Below are 16612 nucleotides of genomic sequence, written 5' to 3' on the forward strand. Positions count from 1 at the left end.
AAAATGCTTTTCATGGTACAATTAATGCCCAAACCAATTGGAATTTATGACAATGTGGTTTGAATCAAAATAATTCTGGTGCTGAATGTGGCAGAGATGTATTTCATATGCAAAAAAACCCATTTTTTTTCTGTGTACAAAGTATAACTGCTTGACACTTCAGCTATGAGAAACTAATTGAAGGATTAATGTGATGTATAAAACCTTTTTTTGGTAGATGGGAATCTGTACATATTTACATGTGGACTATTGAAATACAGTTTTGGGTTTTTTTTTGTGGCTTTATAATAATACATTAGAGGATTTAAACTTGGTAATATGCTTTATCTGTGAACAAGCATTGTAAGATTCTTTACATAGATGCAAACTGATAAGGAAATAGAATTTTCAAGTCCTATGTTCACACTGAATTACATAAATAATTAATTAGTCTCACTGCAGCTAAAGTTTCATTCTTTTTGTAAGGTATCAGCCAGTGGTTTTTTTTTACTCCAGAAGGATGTCATCAGATACTGTGTTTCCATAGAGAACGATACGGTTTGCATACAGTGCCTTTTTTAGCTAATTAGTATCTAGGAAGTACTGGAGAAAAAATACAAAAGCATTGTGCTTTCCAGTTACTTTTAGATTGTGGTTAACTTCCTTAAGCATCTATTTCGATGGCCCAAAGCAGCTTTGATTCCTGAACAATATAAGCATAAGTAAAAAAAAAAAAAATAAAAGTTTAAACCTAGTTTTAAAAGATCAAATGTGCAATACTTGAAAGCATACTTTTCTCTGAAGATGCTGTACAGTTAATCTATCTTATTAAAAGAAAACACTGTCCTTTATTGTGAATCACAGAATGATTGGAATTCAGTTCAGTCTCCTGCTCAAAGCAGTGTTGACACTGAATTCAGGCAAAGTTCCGCAGGACAGCCTGCTCCAGTAACAAAGCCGTTATCCTCATAAGTAAACTTCTGTGGTCTCTTTATCTCTCTAGTCTTCCTAGACTCTCATCTTTTTCTGCCTTTGCCTTCCAACTTGTTCTGTGTACTCTATCCCCATGTTGCACCTTCGTAACTCATACTTCCCATTTCCTCACCGGACATCGTTAACTTGTGCCTAATTGCCACCTTCCACTTCACTCTCGCTTTATTGGTTCCTGCGTCCTGGTGAATTGCAGTTTCTTCTTCCTGCCTTTCCTGCCGCTGCTGTTGTGTTTGGTAGGTGTTAGAACTGGAAGCTATTGAAGAATGAAAATGTTCTGCTCTTGGCCCAGTTTCTAGTCTCATTTGGGGGTCAGGATCAATAGTTCAAAGAAAACTGGATGTTGTGCCAATAGCCCCAGACATTTTCAGTTATCCATATGCAGTCTTGGGAGGGGACATACCTGCTGCCAGCAGAGCCTTGGGAGATTTCATCTGTTAAGCTTTGAGGTTAAAAATGAAAATACACAAACTGAGGCTTTTGTCAAATCTCTCGGAACTTTCCCATATTTAGGAAGGTTCCATGAAAATGGTAAATGGAAGCCTGAAAAATTATAAATGAACACTTGACATGCCCAGTTTTCCTTGCTCTTAATCAGGGAACACTAGGGTGTTTTTTTTTTTTTTTTGATAAATTGGTCACCACTATAGTGGTATTTTTTTTTTTTCTTCATTTCATTCTTTGTCATGGCTGAACTATTATTTTTTTAACTTAAAACCAAACAAAATCCTTCAGCGTGAGGCAGAATTGCCATAAACTTCAGCTGTAACAAGTGATTTCAATGAAATTATGAGTAATTCCAGGCAGACTTCTTAAGGGAGTATCAGGTAATCTTAGAGGGTGTGCAACCAAGGTCTTTCATGAGCAAAAGAATGTGGTGGTTTTTTTCTTCTATTTGTTCATGATAATGAAAATACTTCAAAAAGAGTTTTAGCTTCCTTTCCTCTCTGGTCCAGAATAGAATTCCACTTTTCTCACCTTGTTGCTCTGCTTGATGCAGCAGGATGGCTCATCTTAAAGGTTTGATGAGGAACTCTGTTACTCCATGGGTCTTTGTATTTCTGTTATACTGTCTGAAATTGAAAATACCAATTGCCTGCTCCTCCCTGTTGCACCCTTTTCTTCTGGCCCTGTTGAGAAGTTAGACTGTGTTCTCATAGGTTTTGTTCTTTCTTGGTCTTCAGCGGGTTGAGAGGTGAAGGGTCAGACTGTGAAGGTTTCCAGTTATTTCTAGCTTTGCCTTCAGTTCTTCAGAAGACAGTGTTCCCAACTTAACTCACTTGAGATTTGCTCATGTTTTTCCTAACATTTCTAATAGAACAAGAAAAAATTAAATTAAATTTTGATATTGACTAAATAGAGATTTAGTCTAATTGGGGTGTCTGCTTTATCCTTTTGAGACCTCTTTAGTTGCTGTTTTAGTATTTCTTTAGTAATTTTGTCAGGATGGGTGGTTTGAAGTTATTGGCAGGTTCCTTTTTGTGTGCCAATTTTCAGGCACAATGTTAAGTGATCTCTTCTGGTCAGAGGTAAAAAGTGTAGCAAAAATATTTTTCACAGGTTCACATAGGTCTGGATGCCCAGCTCAAAACAGAAGTGGAAATCTGACCAATTCCTTCTAGGTGGTGGAAGGTGCATTTCTTTTGATCTTCTTTTTCCAGTTTTTAAAACACACCTGTATAATTATTTAAGAACAGCACTACAAACACAAATGTTCCCTGTCATCCCACAAAAACCAGCTGAGGAGGTTGTGTAACTGCATGTGATTCTCAGTCAGCACTTTTACATAGAAGTATGAGCCCAGATTAACAAAGGGCATATGGAGACTCAGAGAATAATTTAATTTGGAAGGCTCCTGGGGAAGTAATTTGCAGTTCATCCCCATGCTGAAAGCAGGGCTAACATTAAAGTTGGGTTCTGTAAGTGATCTAGGCAATCTGTTCCAGTGATAAAGCCCTTTTATTCAGGAGGTTTTTTTCCCCTCCACTCCAGCTGGAATTTTCCTTGTTGCTGCTTCGGACTGTTGCCTCTTTTCCTTCTGTGTCGCATCTCTGAGAATGCGGACTCTGTTGCTAACTTTTCATTAATCCCACTCCTTTTTACATAGTGAAAGATGCCACACAGCATTATATTCCTAAAGTGAAGTGCCAAGATCTTGGCAAACTGAATTCATAAATCTGATAAATATTCATCAATCTTTTATAAATAGAAAAAAAGTCAACCCCTAAGAATGGGATTTATGGCAGTGAGTAGAGAAATACTTAGAGTCTAGCAAAACCAGCAGGAAGATGGGGATATGTGAAACCTATCTTTCTTCCAGATGAATGCAGCCGTGTTCAGTCCTGAAAGATGCATGTGTGTGTGTTGAGGCCACAAAAAACACTCTTTAAGGTGTCTGTTACATCAGGGTTTTACTCTCCATCTTTAGAATGCAGGTCTGAAACATACCTGATATAAGAGGCTATAATATTTATGAAGTGATCAGCACACTACTAATAAACCAGTTAACAGATTAATTAACTAGTAAACGTACCACTGAATCGCAGTTCTATAATGCTTTACACTATTGTTGTTTGCATGCAATTATTAAACTCTATCATTTTTTTCATATAAATTGCACCCAATTATTACTGAGTTATAGTTCTATAACCTTTCACTTTAACCTCCCACATATTTAGTAACAAATTTGCTATTCTGTCACTCTTTAACTTCTCCCCTCAAGTCTTTCAGTTGTAGACGCAGTGGAGAATCCAGTGGGTTGCCCAAGGGATTTCCCTCTGACTTGCTGGCAGCTTTGATTAATGAAGCAGGTCAGCTTCGTTATAGTCTGTGGGTATCTGCACTCCTGTCAAAAGATCTGCCATCTCCTGCTTTTATAACTTGTTTATAACATTTCTTAAGTTTCTGAACTCTCTTTTTTGCTGCCCTTTTATATTCCATCTCTCCCCAGTCTCCTTTCAAATAAACAAGCAGCCCCTTAATTACTCTTTCCCCATTTGGTCCGGTTTGCTACATTCATTTCTAGATTTCGTATTTCTAAAACCATTTCCTAGGTAATCTTGGCCTTAAATGGTATCACTGATGTTGTTACTTAGGTACAGATGGACTTGCAAGATTCCACCCCAGCAAAAGATGCCTGATACTCCCTTTCATTACCTCCTTGTATATGCAATTACATACTCTTTATTTTATACACGAAGACATGTCAGTCTACTTCAGCCTTTTTTTCTCTGCCTGGTTTTGATTAAGTATGCTTTATCTCTATTCCGCATAGCCCCTTCTTGGTTTATATGCAAGTGCCACACATACCAGCGCAAGGAACATCCCGTTTTACGTGCTTTTTTCTTACTCTGTTTTTTGCTCACACAGTATCCCACTTGTCAGGGAGCAGCAAGGGCCAGCTGGTCCCTAAGGGAAGAGGGACCAGGAGGTGAGCATAACAAGGCTGGCAGAGGCAATATCCTCATGAGCAAGGGCTCAGTCCCCCCCAGCAGCAGTGTCTCAGAGGTGGCCCTGAGTCCAGGTAGCTAAACCTCCAGCCCTTTCTAGGAAGGGGGAAAGCTCTTAGCTCCCTTCCAGTGCTTGCTCTCGCAGATGTTGCATCAAAAATTATCAGCCTTGGCATCTGCCCATAATCTCCCTGTTTTCTGCACAGACCCTGTCTTGTTGTGGGGTCCAAGAACCTCTTGCACACAATGTCAGTCCTCCCTTAGATTAGGACCAGATACTTTTCTGTCCTTTGAAAAGATGATAAAACATTAACTCAAATTTAAATGGTGTTTTTTTAGTTATATATTGCATTTATATTTGGAACTTCAATAGTATTTATTAACAATCAGTCCTGATATTATAACTTCTACAAGACTTTTTAAAATGTGTTTCTTTCTCTTTTAGTATCTCCTGAAGCAATTGGATTCCTGTCTGCAGTCGGAGTGTTCATTATTCTCATGTTGCTACTTTTCCTATATATTAATAAGAAGATCTGTTTTGAAAATGTTAGTGGTTTCCCAGATCTTGATTCAGGATACACTACAAGAAAGAATTCACAAGATAAACTTTGTAAGTATCTGAAATAGAGTGTACTAAATGTAATTATAAGATCACATGTTTTTACAGGGATATGTAGAAATACACAAGTAATCACTTGACTGAAGTGATGAAAACACACAGTGTTGACTTTTCCCGTGACTGTGCAGTATGTGGGAAGGAAGAAACATTTGTATTCACAAGGCACAGAAATTCTACAGCTATATAACTGAGGAGATGACATTTACTTATGGGAAGATATTCCTCTTGCACTATGAGAATACTCTTGAATGTATTTCAAACGTTCCACAATTGTGTATAATTAAATCTTCTCAAGTAAATTTGTGAATGAGATTATTGGGTTTTGATTCGACCTATTAAAATCCTCGCTGACCTTTTGGAGAAGGTCTTGCATTTACTCACCTGGAAAATAGTTTTAAAGAAGTAAAACATTAAAAACTAAAGACATCTTACCCCTGACTAACAAATTATTTCTATACTTTTTTTAATAGAACAAGGTCTTTAAGGTTAATGTAAAATGAAAAAAATTAGACCTTGAAAAAGATACTGAGGGCTGGTAAAATAACGCCTTTCTACTTTGGGGCTGTGGAAATTGTTAGTTGACTTGAGAGGAAGAGGCAGACACCAGAGAACAGAATGGGAAATTTGAGAGGTTTTCTTCCATTCTACCTCTTTAAAAGGTGCAGCTGAATTTTTGTTTTCAATTTTGCTGGAGACAGAAAATTCCTCCCCCCTTCCCCCCCGGCTCCCGAAAATAAGTCTGTCACCTTAATTTTCTCTTTGCTTCAGAACAAGTCTTTGTGTTCTGAAATATCTTACCTTATGTAAAAGACAGAAAATATTTTGGGGTGAAGAAGTCTCCATGATGGTTTTGTGCAGCTGTTACATTAAAAGCTTGTTTTAGTGTGACATTGATGAAAGGACATAATTTAAATGTCTCACAACTTCTTCTTTGCAGGTTAGAGTAAAAAAACCCATATTTCCACTTCACACAATTGTCTTTTTTTTGAGAATAATGAATTTTATTATGGCTAGTTGATGCTGCAGTTGCTGAAAGACTATGGTTTTGCTGGTTGATTGTGGCTTCATTTCAAGATATTTACTTAGCTGCTTTCTTATTCTCAATGCATTTTGAATGGAAAGAGCATAGCTGCAGCTTCCCCCGGTAAATGTGTTGAGTTTGAGATAGCAAAAGCAAATAGTTCTGAAATTGAACTTTAAGAAATGGATTTGATCTGTTTGTGAAACAGAAGACCTTTTGGTATTAAAAATTGTTGCTGAATAGGTTGGACAAATGGCATTTTTCAGAAACCTCCACCAAAATCTGAGCCTTCCCTCTGTGTCTTCTCTGGTGGACACACTTAGCAGTGCTGTAGATGATCTGACCAGTGTTGTTGGAGAAGTTGGCTACTGTGTAGCCGATTCGGTAACAGAACAAGTAACAAGCATGATAAATGGCCTTCGTGCAGAAGATGAAAGCTCCAAAACACAGAATGATAAACCCGCGCAAAGGAGAGAGGAACAGACACCATCATTAACTCATTCTCAGGAAATCAATATGAAAGCGAAGAGAGGTATTGCAGAACATAAAGAGGCTCGTTCTAATTTGTTAGATTTTGAACAAAAAGATGAAAGTCAAGATGGAGTATCTGACCATATCGTGGACAGAAAACAGTGCCAGTTAAAAGGCACAGGTGGTAATAATCATTTACATGATACAGAAGTACCTCAGGATCTGAAGACTGTAGGAGGACCTTCTAAAAGGGAAGCAGTAGGTGGAAATGAGTGTTTTGTAAATGATAAATTCCAGAAGGATAGTAACCCGAAAAATAATAAATTTACAGTGGAGCAATCTTTTGAGGAACAAGACAATTGCCTACATGCAGTATCAGATAATTCGAAGAATCACTTGCATAGAAAAATCAGACCACAGTCACCTGGAGTTGATTGTAAGGATTCTGATGAAGTGCACAGTACAAATGATGTTCAAGATTTAGAAATAAAACTTGTTGAAGTACAGAAGCAAAAATTATCAGACTCCATCCTGAAGAAGATGCACAATGACCGTTCCATTTGCATTAATGAAATCAAAGAAAAGAAATCTGAAACGTTTTTTGACAGAAAAGGAAAATCTGTATCAAAGGATGAAGACAATGTGTCAACTACAATTGCAAAATCAGGTAAAAAGAAAAGCTCGAAGAAATCAGAGAGAGAGCTATGTAATAAGAAGACAGCAGGAAAAGGTGAGGAGTCTGTCAGCAAACTGCATTCTTCAACCTTTCCTGAAACTTATGATACTTCCTACTTTTTTCACCAAATTTACACATTTAATAATAGTGTTTCCTGTGGATGGAAGTAGGTGTGTTATGTCAGTGCTTCATTCTCTAATCATGTTGAAATTTCTTGGAAGTAAATTACTTTCTAAACTATTACTTAAAGTAAGTGATTAATAAATGCCTTTCCTATGTTCTAAGTCTTCTTTTTCTACATGCAGTTTTTCTTACCTTCTCTGCAGTGCCTTGTGTGGTTTCTATTGCAAACTATGAATTAATTAATAGTGGAAATTAACACTTGTTCTGTGAAAGTGGTTTTTATTTTGCGTATTTTAAAAGGATTTCATAAATGTGGTAAGATGATAGAACAAATAACTTCTGTTAAATTTACATTATAGTAGAGCTTCAGAATGTATTCCTGGGATGCGTAAGACAGTAATTTCAAGACACAAAACTCAATGAGAAGTGGCAATTAAGTGATTTGAAGTATAGAAATGAATGAAGCTTGTCTTAAAGTTGTAGTCTTACGAAGAAAACCTATGAATTGTTCATGTGGATTCTGTGTGCTGTCTTTAACATCCAGTCTTAAACAACATGACAGTGGAATTGCAAGAATAGTTTGTGAGTAAGAAGTAAACCCTTGCGTTTTTGTGCAATTGTTTTGCAGGCTGTTTAATGACTTTTTAGAAAGCAACATAGGCTTTTCTGGAGATGCTGTTTCTGTAGAGAAATGAATGATTTCGTGATAGATTTTTAATATTTTTTTTTTTTTTACAGCGTGTGTGTTTTCCCTTGTCTGAAAATTTCAGTTACTTGTTTTGTTGTTGGGTTTTTTTGTTTGGTTGGTTTTGTTTTTTTTTAATTTGATTTGGGAGGTGGTTTCCATGTTTGTATGATAAACTGTGATCTTATCTATTATTTCTTCATGTAATACAGTATTAGTAAAGTATATTCTCTATCACAAATGGCATTTTAGGTCCGATAATAAGCAAGTGAATAGCTTTCAATAGGTTAATAATTACATATGACCTGTGTTAGCCAAGTAAAGTTTTTAATGAGACCATGAATTCTCTTAGGCAAGTCTCCAACTAAGACATAAAAGTCAAAAGATAGGTGGCAAGGACAAGCATAAAACCCTGAGGATTTTTTTTAATGTACAGGAAGCTATTTTTTTCCCCAAGATACTGAAACAGTTTTGCATTGTTCATTTAAAAAAATGTTAGCATGGATAGCTTGTGTTTTAATGTTAATGAGGTGTTTAAGTCCTCTGAAGAGGTCTTGTTTCATGACTTGTAACAATAGTGTACTTACTCATTATTTTTCTTTTATGGTAGGAACTGAAATAAAAATATCTGGTATCACTGGGAATTCTGGATGCGTGCAAACAGCAGTGTATTATTAGAAGCATAACTTTCAGCACTTCTTTCAAACATGTTGCTATGATGTTTTATACTATTCTGTTCTTTATGCAGACTGATTAATTAACCTAATTTCACATTTGTGAATACATTTGTTGTAATGATAAATGATGCATCTAATATTGATGTCTGGGACTGTATTTTAGGTTTGGTATGCTCTGCTTTAATTATAGTTGTCGAAATCTGTGGAAGTTTCCTAGGTGGCAGGTTTCAACCTGTTGAGGGCCATATGAGAGATAAAATTTTACTCTTGTGTACCAGCAAAGGAAGTTCCTTTTTCTGAGCAGCCTCTTGCAGTGAATCTGCTAGCCAGAATATATCCTGTTTGGTGTGATATTTTCGATAAGTGATCAGTGAAATTGAACTTGCTTTATAACCATCCATACAACGGGAAGAACCATATCTGTTAGACTAGAATTAAAATTGATAGCCTAGATTTGAAAGATCTGGTTCCTCATTAGCAGTCTTTTAAGGCACCAGTTTTCCTATAAATACTAAATTAAGAATATATACACATTGCATGTAGAGCTGGTAGCACCATCTGCAGTAAGGTTTCCTGACATTTTCCATTTCAAGACCTTATTTTCAGTTTTCTAAAAACTGTGTGCCAAATTTGAAATACTTGGGATGAAATTTGGCATGCTTTCTGTCTGAGATCCCTTTTTTATCTTTTTTTTTTTTTTTTTTTTTTTTTTTTTTTTATATGTTTAAAATCTTTAGCTGTTTCCAGGAATAGAATATGGGAAAGAACATGCTGGTTATCTGTGCAAAAAATCAGTAAATTTCACATATCCTTCACTAAGATGCTTTGGCACCTTTGTATATTGGAGTATGTACTTGAAATGTGGGAGAGCACTTTTCCCATGTCAGAGATGCCCATGTTCTTATATGAAAAAACACAAAGGCTTGACCAAGTTGTAAATCTTTGGGAACTTTGCCTTTTGAAAAGGCATAGTAACCACTTTTTAGAATATAAATTCACTGACCAACCCATTTGCATTCATATGTTTCATTGTAGGGGTTGAAGAACAGAGCAGGTCTTACCCTGCTTTTGATACTTGTAGTTACTGAAGGACTCTGGAAGTTTGAACAGAATAATTGAGAGTAAATATGACTTATGTGAAGACAGAAACATCCTGAACAAATGTGACATGATGCAAGTGGTAGACTGGGATTTGAGGTAGGATGGGTGATAGCTATGGAGAGAACTGATAGCATTATGTGAAGGTGGAGGGACTAAGGTTACATGAGTAATTGATTAGGTGCAAGTAAAGAGAATTTGGGACTGAACAGACAAAGAGAATAAAGAGGAAATCCCCGTAAGAGACCAGAAGTGGGTGCTTGGAGCAGGAACCTGGAGTATGTGCCCAGGAGACAGGAACTTCGGATGTGATTCTACTCATATAAATGTAACTTGGCAAAAGATGTCTTACCTAAACTTGCAGCATAGGCTTTTCTGTGCGAGTACCAGGGAGAAGAGGACCTCTATGAGAAGTGATTTTACTCATGTACTCTAGAGGCTTACCTAAAAGTGGGAAGAAAGGACGTCTGTAGTAGGAAGAGGCAAACACTTGACTGTAAAAGAGGCCTAGATGGCTGGCATAGGCTACTTTAATTTTAAATGGCTGAATTTTGGGAAAGCTGAATCTCCCATTTAGTTGGAATACCCAGGCAGAGGAGTATGGGCATGAAGACAGAAACTAGTGGGAGTGGAAATGCAGAACTAGAGCTAAGGACAGGGACTGGGAGGAGAGCAATAAAGCAGGGAGGGAGGAGTAGTTGAGTGTGGCTGGTAGCGTGTTGATCCTTGCAGGATCAGGAGCTGAAAAACAGCATTATGGGCATCTCGGAGCTCTGCCAGTAATGGAAATCCATTGGCAAATTGTATGCCATGCGCTTGCCCACGGATCAGTGGTAATGCTGACCTTTATTGAGCTTACATGAACTCTTGTTATGCGTGTTAGTGTGTGAGAGCTACAGAACCTCTGCATGTTGAATCTGGACAGAATCCATTTGAGGTTTGAAAGAGGGAGGAGGAACCTTTCCTTTTACAGAAATAAAAATGCAACTGAATCTTTGCCTTGTGGGAGCAAGTCATACTTGAGATGTAATTGGAAAAAGTTGGCCACAGCAGTGGGCATTATAGAAGAACTGGTATAAAAAAAAAACTCTGCAATTTTTGCTATTACCAGATGTCTACAGTGAGAATCTGCACTAATTTCAGTTATTACTGAACAAGGGGCTGTTTATTCTAAGCTAAATAAAATTGTGCATGCAAACATCTTTCACTAGCATTTTCCTATTTGTTATTGTGAGGTTTAAGCACTACCGACATAAATACCCTAAGAGGATTTTGTTGTAGGCTTCTCTTTGTAAATCAGTTTCATTTCTGTTATACTGCATGCTTACAGCAAAAATCAGCTGGGAATGGAGGATCAGCAGATGCATTTCTGATATGTTAGGTATCCAAATGTAATATTGCAGCAGTGTTGGATGTATTTTACATAAATTATTTTAAGCATTTTCTTAATGAAGGGTTTCAAGAACTTCAGTGTATGCTGCCTTACATAAATTGATCCATTTTCTATTGAATAAGTTTTAGAATGTTTTTTAGGGCTTAATGATCTTACAGTTTTTCTAGAAAAAAAAATAGCTCTCACCAGTTACAAAGTCACATAATACAATTACAACAAGATGATATTTTTAAAATATTACAGACATTTTAATTGAAATAGCTTAAATATCTTCAGTGATAACCTCTTATGGTTATTTTCTTGTATTCTATTTTGAGCTGTAGTCGATTTGCTTTATTTTATTCAAACAGACAACTCTTATATGAGTAAAGACCAGCATGGTTCATCATCTGAGAGTGAAGATGAAGCACTGGGTAAATATCATGAGGCCTTGTCTAGAACCCAGAGTTCCAGGCTGCCAGTGGTGGATGGCAGACAGCAAAAAAACTATATATGGGAAACCAGACAAAAATATAGTCCCCTGTCTGCAGAATATGATGGATACAGTAGTGAAGCCTCAATAGATGAAGGTAAGAGTAATTTAAAAGCATTTCTTTGATTCCAAATTTCAGAATTATATTCTGGATAAGTAAGTCCTAGACGAGGACAGCTTGGCTTGCAAATAGTCACTGTCTGCAAGAAATATCCAGATATCTTTATATTTGTGCATGCTGAAAAAAAAAAGGCACAGACTTGTGTGTATTCTTCTGGAAATACTACAAATGGTATCTTGTTATGCTAAGTTTCATACAATTTCATCATTAGTCATTTTGGTTTGGGGGAATTTAAATGTTTTGATTTAGGAAGGAAACATGGCAACTCTTGATGAATTCTGTGGCATTAAAAATACAAAGAAGACCTGTTATTCCTCTGTTGATAAGTTGTCCTAACAGCAAAGTAAATGGAATGGTTATTGGTTACAGTGCATGTGGTCATGGCCGTGTGCATTACTGGAATGTTCTGTATCTTTTCTTCTGTTGAAATGACAGAAATTAAATTATTACAAAAATTAGATTAATGCATTTATTCCATGGCATTAAAAGTTGGATGTAAACAATGGATGTCTTCTATGGTATATATTTATTGACTTTACGTTACGTGAGTGCCTGATATAGAGGGTCAGAATTCTGCTGTCAGTATTTTGTCAGTATGTTTTTTGTGCTTGAAAATAGCTGTGTGTGAGAACCATGTCTCTATACCCAGTATCTATCATGAATAATGAGCTTTTGAAGTTACATAGAAGTCATTCTAATATAGATGCTGTGTTGTAGTAAGATATTTGTTGGCGTCCCTTTGATATGTTAAAAAGCAAATGTTTTTTAGTGATTTATTTTTCCTAATTAAAAATGGATACATATATTTAAAAGATACCTGTCCTTAAATGTTCTATACAGTCCAGAACTGCTGGAAAAAAATCTAAATTTTCTACAAAGTTATGTAATTAAATTATATAAAAGTCTGTTTGCCACTGAAATTTGAAATTAGTGCATACTCATTCATGATTCCAAGTTAAGACACAAAGGACATGAAAGCTATAATTGAAATAAATTCCAGAGTAAGAGGATTCCTTCCTGATCGTCAGAAATGTTTATTTCCTTTGGTGTTAAGTTGCAGGAAGGCTGGCAGTCTTTGAGTTTTCCAGCAAAGAGGGAAGGAGATGTAGAGGTAAGGTCAGGTGGTAAGAACTGATCTTTAGATACTATGATGGAGAAGGACAACAAGGAAGAGGGATAGTGGAAGTATCATGGGGGTCTTTTTTGTTGTTTTATCTACTGAGATATATCAACAGCATCGGTGGGGAGAATACAACGGATAAAATACTAATTTTTTGTATGGCTTATGTCACTGTTGGGAAAGAATGGTGATGTGTATTAACAGGAGGTGGAAAACTCAATTGTATTTATTAGAAAATAATACCAGATATAGTAATTACACAAGGAGACTACTTTCAGATACCCAGAATAATGTATTTGTCTCCTCAAACTATTGAGGCCAGTTGTTGAAATAGTAATAGAATAATTCATGTTGGAAAGACCATGTGACATTCCTCTTTCTATTTTATAATTGCTCGGATACTTTAACCCATCTAGTTGATCTTCTTAGTGAAATGTTCTCAGTTCATATGAGCTTTTTACTTTGGCCCTGTAAGATTTAAGCTCCAAAGGCATTGTGCTAGCCTGCGTCCAGTTTTTTGGGGTTTGGTGTGTGTTTTTTTTTTTTTTTTTTTAAATAATTGCCTTCATCATCATCCTCTTAGATCATCAAAATTCATAGTCACTGACTTTTATCCTTTTCTGGGGAATAAGAACTCCAGCCTGAAAATCCACGTCATGGTTAGGATCTAAGACAAAACAACCCTGTTGGCAAGTCCAAGTATTGTATTAGGAAAGTTAGAATAGTTTCCCCTCTCCTTTCTCATTTTTAATTCTATTGCTAAAGATACCTGTCACCAGCTGCTATCCCTTCTGAATGCTCTTTGCATTCAGGAATCTGGCTGGATGTAAACCCCATTTATATATACATATTCACATATGCACTCTAAAATTAGTATGCAAATTGAATTTATTGTAATGAAAGAACATTCAGGGTTTGGAAAAAAACTTTTGAAGCACAAACTGTCAAACCATTGTGACTTAGAAAACTGTACATTTGTAACCACGTACGTCTACTTTCAAGAAAACTTTTAATACTGTCAGTATTTTGCTTTTGCTGCTGCTTGTGAGAGCATTCTCTGCACATTTTACAGGGTGTGGAGAATCAGCAATGTTTTTTGTTTGATAGTCTGCAGTCATTCTACGTTTTTCTACAAAATGCTTGCAAATTAGTGTGATTTTGTCTCATTTTTGTAATCTGTTAATCTCAACAAAATTATGTTCAATACTATTAAAAAGAGTTTTATGATATTGGACGTGGCAGCAGATTAACAACCTAGTATTTATCACTTTTCAGTGACCTGAAGGTGGCACACTAGAATAATTAGTTAGTACTTTTTATGTTCCTAAAATATTTCAAACATAAAGAATCTTTGCACAATAATAAAAATGTGTTAGAACAGAGGAAAAGACAGAGTATGCCTTGTTATGTTATGATCATTACAAAAGGAAAGCTGCCCAACCTAGAACTTTGATGAAATGGGAAGGTAGAAACTGCATGAAGAAAGTCTGCAGTCAGAAATAAATGAGAGACTGTCTGTCGCTACCAATTGGTTCTTATATGTTCAGAGAAGCAGTTCAGTGAACAGATGAGATTAAAAGTGTCTGATTGCAACTGGAGACCATCAACATTCTAGATGTTTCAGTGTAATTTTTAAAAATTCAAAACTTCACTGTTCCTTAAACTCGCAAAATAAATCAGTGAAAGATTTGATGCCACAGGAATCCTGATTTTTTTCATTGAAAACTTGGTTTTTATGACAAATTATTTTTGTAAGAAGTGTAAAGACAAATGATAGAACTATTTTTTGTAGTGGAGGGGGAGCAAGCAGTGTATTCCTATGTACTTTATTTAAAATGATAAATGATTGTCAATATATTTGCGTGCTTCTGTTTTCTCATACGTGCTTTATCATCTCTACTTCTAAGACTTAAAACGTTTCAGTGCTGCTTCCAGCTTAAGGCACCAATCAGTCCATCTGTTGAGCAGGGCTTGATAGTGTTACGGTGAAGTGATGACAGGACAGAATTAATTTTTGTCTCATCTCTTTTTGCTCCCCCCCTGCTCATTGCTAGTAAATCAGCCTCTGATGATATCATTAAAAATTCCATCAGAGGTAAAGTAATATGAGCAGTGAAAATGGTACTTGGTTTTCAGAAAATTCTGTGGGTTTTTCTCTTGAGCAGTTAATCTCTATCACATGTTGTATCTTGCAACAGTCTGCTGTGCGTTTTTAAAGGAGTCGATAAACAGTTTTCCTGTAACTGTTTACTCTGCACTTCAGTCCTCACTTTTTAAATTTGTTTGTTTAGATGTGTCTGCACTTAACAGTGCACGCACAAAATTTAACAATGAGACAAAAATATAATTTTTCCTTTATTAATACACCCTGTAAGCTTTGCTTGGGTTGCTAAAAGCATGTATAATATTAATATGTTTCCATTACTAAGACCATCAAAATGTCTGGTCATATTATTTTAATGTTCACTTATTATCAATTATATAATTAGATTATTACATCTATTTTATGGCTGCATGCTTCTAAAAATGCCTTTTATTCTGAAGCCTGAAAAAAGCATGTGGTATGTTTTCATATCATTCTTTTCTCCTCTAGATGGCCATATTAATCTTTCTTTTCAGCATATTTATATAGAACTGACAGGGCATTTTGTATAATGTTTTTAATAGTTAAATGAAGAAAGCAATGTATTTTGTGGGTTTTGTTGGTGTTATTTCGATGATGGAATGTTCTAGTGGCACTTCAGTTCATTCTATGAAATTCAGGTTTTAAAATTGTGGTTCACAAATACCTGCTTATAACCAGCATCTGATCCCTTTTCTATATTTGTGTAGCACATCTGATGCACTTAGATTTTGATGAATTATAGTACATCTTTTAAATGAAAAAAAAATGTATATTGTGCTTAGATGCAGGTATTTCTACAGACTCCAAGCTAGTGTAAATGCACAGCTTCTGCAGTGAGCTCCTCATGGATGACAGGCTTAATCCCAGAGTATCTCTAAAGGAAGATGTAGTTCATTAGAAAACCAAGATGATGTCGAATGTCATTAAAAGTAAAATGGTACAGAATGGCAAAGTAAAATGGTAGAGAAGATAGGTTTACACCTGCGATTTCCAACTCTTGCACAAATGACCCAAAACTGTTAATCACAGAAAAAAGAAACCTGTATAACTATAGTACTTCTTGATACGTATGTGTCGACTTAACCCAGTCTCTGTGCTTACTCCCAGAGTTCTAAGGTCAGCTCAAAGTTCGAAATCTTATTTTTGCCAGTGATATTCTTTCTGTTCTTTCTCATGTTATCCAGTAAAGTACGGATACTTTCTGAAGTGACCTTTTTTTCTTTTTCCTGACACATATCCTGATACAACTTACTGCTCATTTTTTATAATGTGCATCCTACTTGTATTATTCCCTGCCATTTCAAATGCTGTTGTTACCCAGTTGAATACGTAGTATTGCTTTTATGTGCTCCAATTATTTGTAATATTTTGGAAGAGGGGATTAATATAGGCTATGATGTTGCACATCTGTGTCAGAAAATAAAGAACAAAAAAAAGGAAAAATAACTTTTTCAGCTAACAAGTAGATTATGAATTGAAATAGTGATCTAAATAAGGAAGTGTACAAACTTTAAATTTTAAATTGGCATTATTCTTTGTACTTTGGTAATTGGAAATATTTTTTTGTATCTATGTTTTGTGATCTCAAATGGA

General features: G+C 35.8%; 1 protein-coding gene across 5 annotated transcripts in view; it reads left to right on the forward strand.

The window, feature by feature from the left end:
* The window catches only part of SYT14 (synaptotagmin 14), a 93891-nt gene that overhangs the window by 23212 nt on the left and 54067 nt on the right, over window positions 1–16612 (forward strand). For 2 of the 5 annotated variants that reach the window (XM_040612286.1, XM_040612288.1), the window contains exons 1-3: window positions 4929–5028; window positions 5975–7259; window positions 11532–11750. In XM_040612286.1, coding sequence (XP_040468220.1) covers window positions 6311–7259; window positions 11532–11750 — 1168 coding nt within the window. In that variant the 5' untranslated portion in view covers window positions 4929–5028; window positions 5975–6310. Of the gene's footprint in view, window positions 1–4863; window positions 5029–5974; window positions 7260–11531; window positions 11751–16612 lie in introns of those variants that run through there. The other 3 variants (XM_040612289.1, XM_040612290.1, XM_040612291.1) reach the window with 2 other exon arrangements.

The sequence above is a fragment of the Falco naumanni genome, chromosome 12 (assembly GCF_017639655.2).
Source record: "Falco naumanni isolate bFalNau1 chromosome 12, bFalNau1.pat, whole genome shotgun sequence".
Taxonomy (NCBI): Eukaryota; Metazoa; Chordata; class Aves; order Falconiformes; family Falconidae; genus Falco; species Falco naumanni.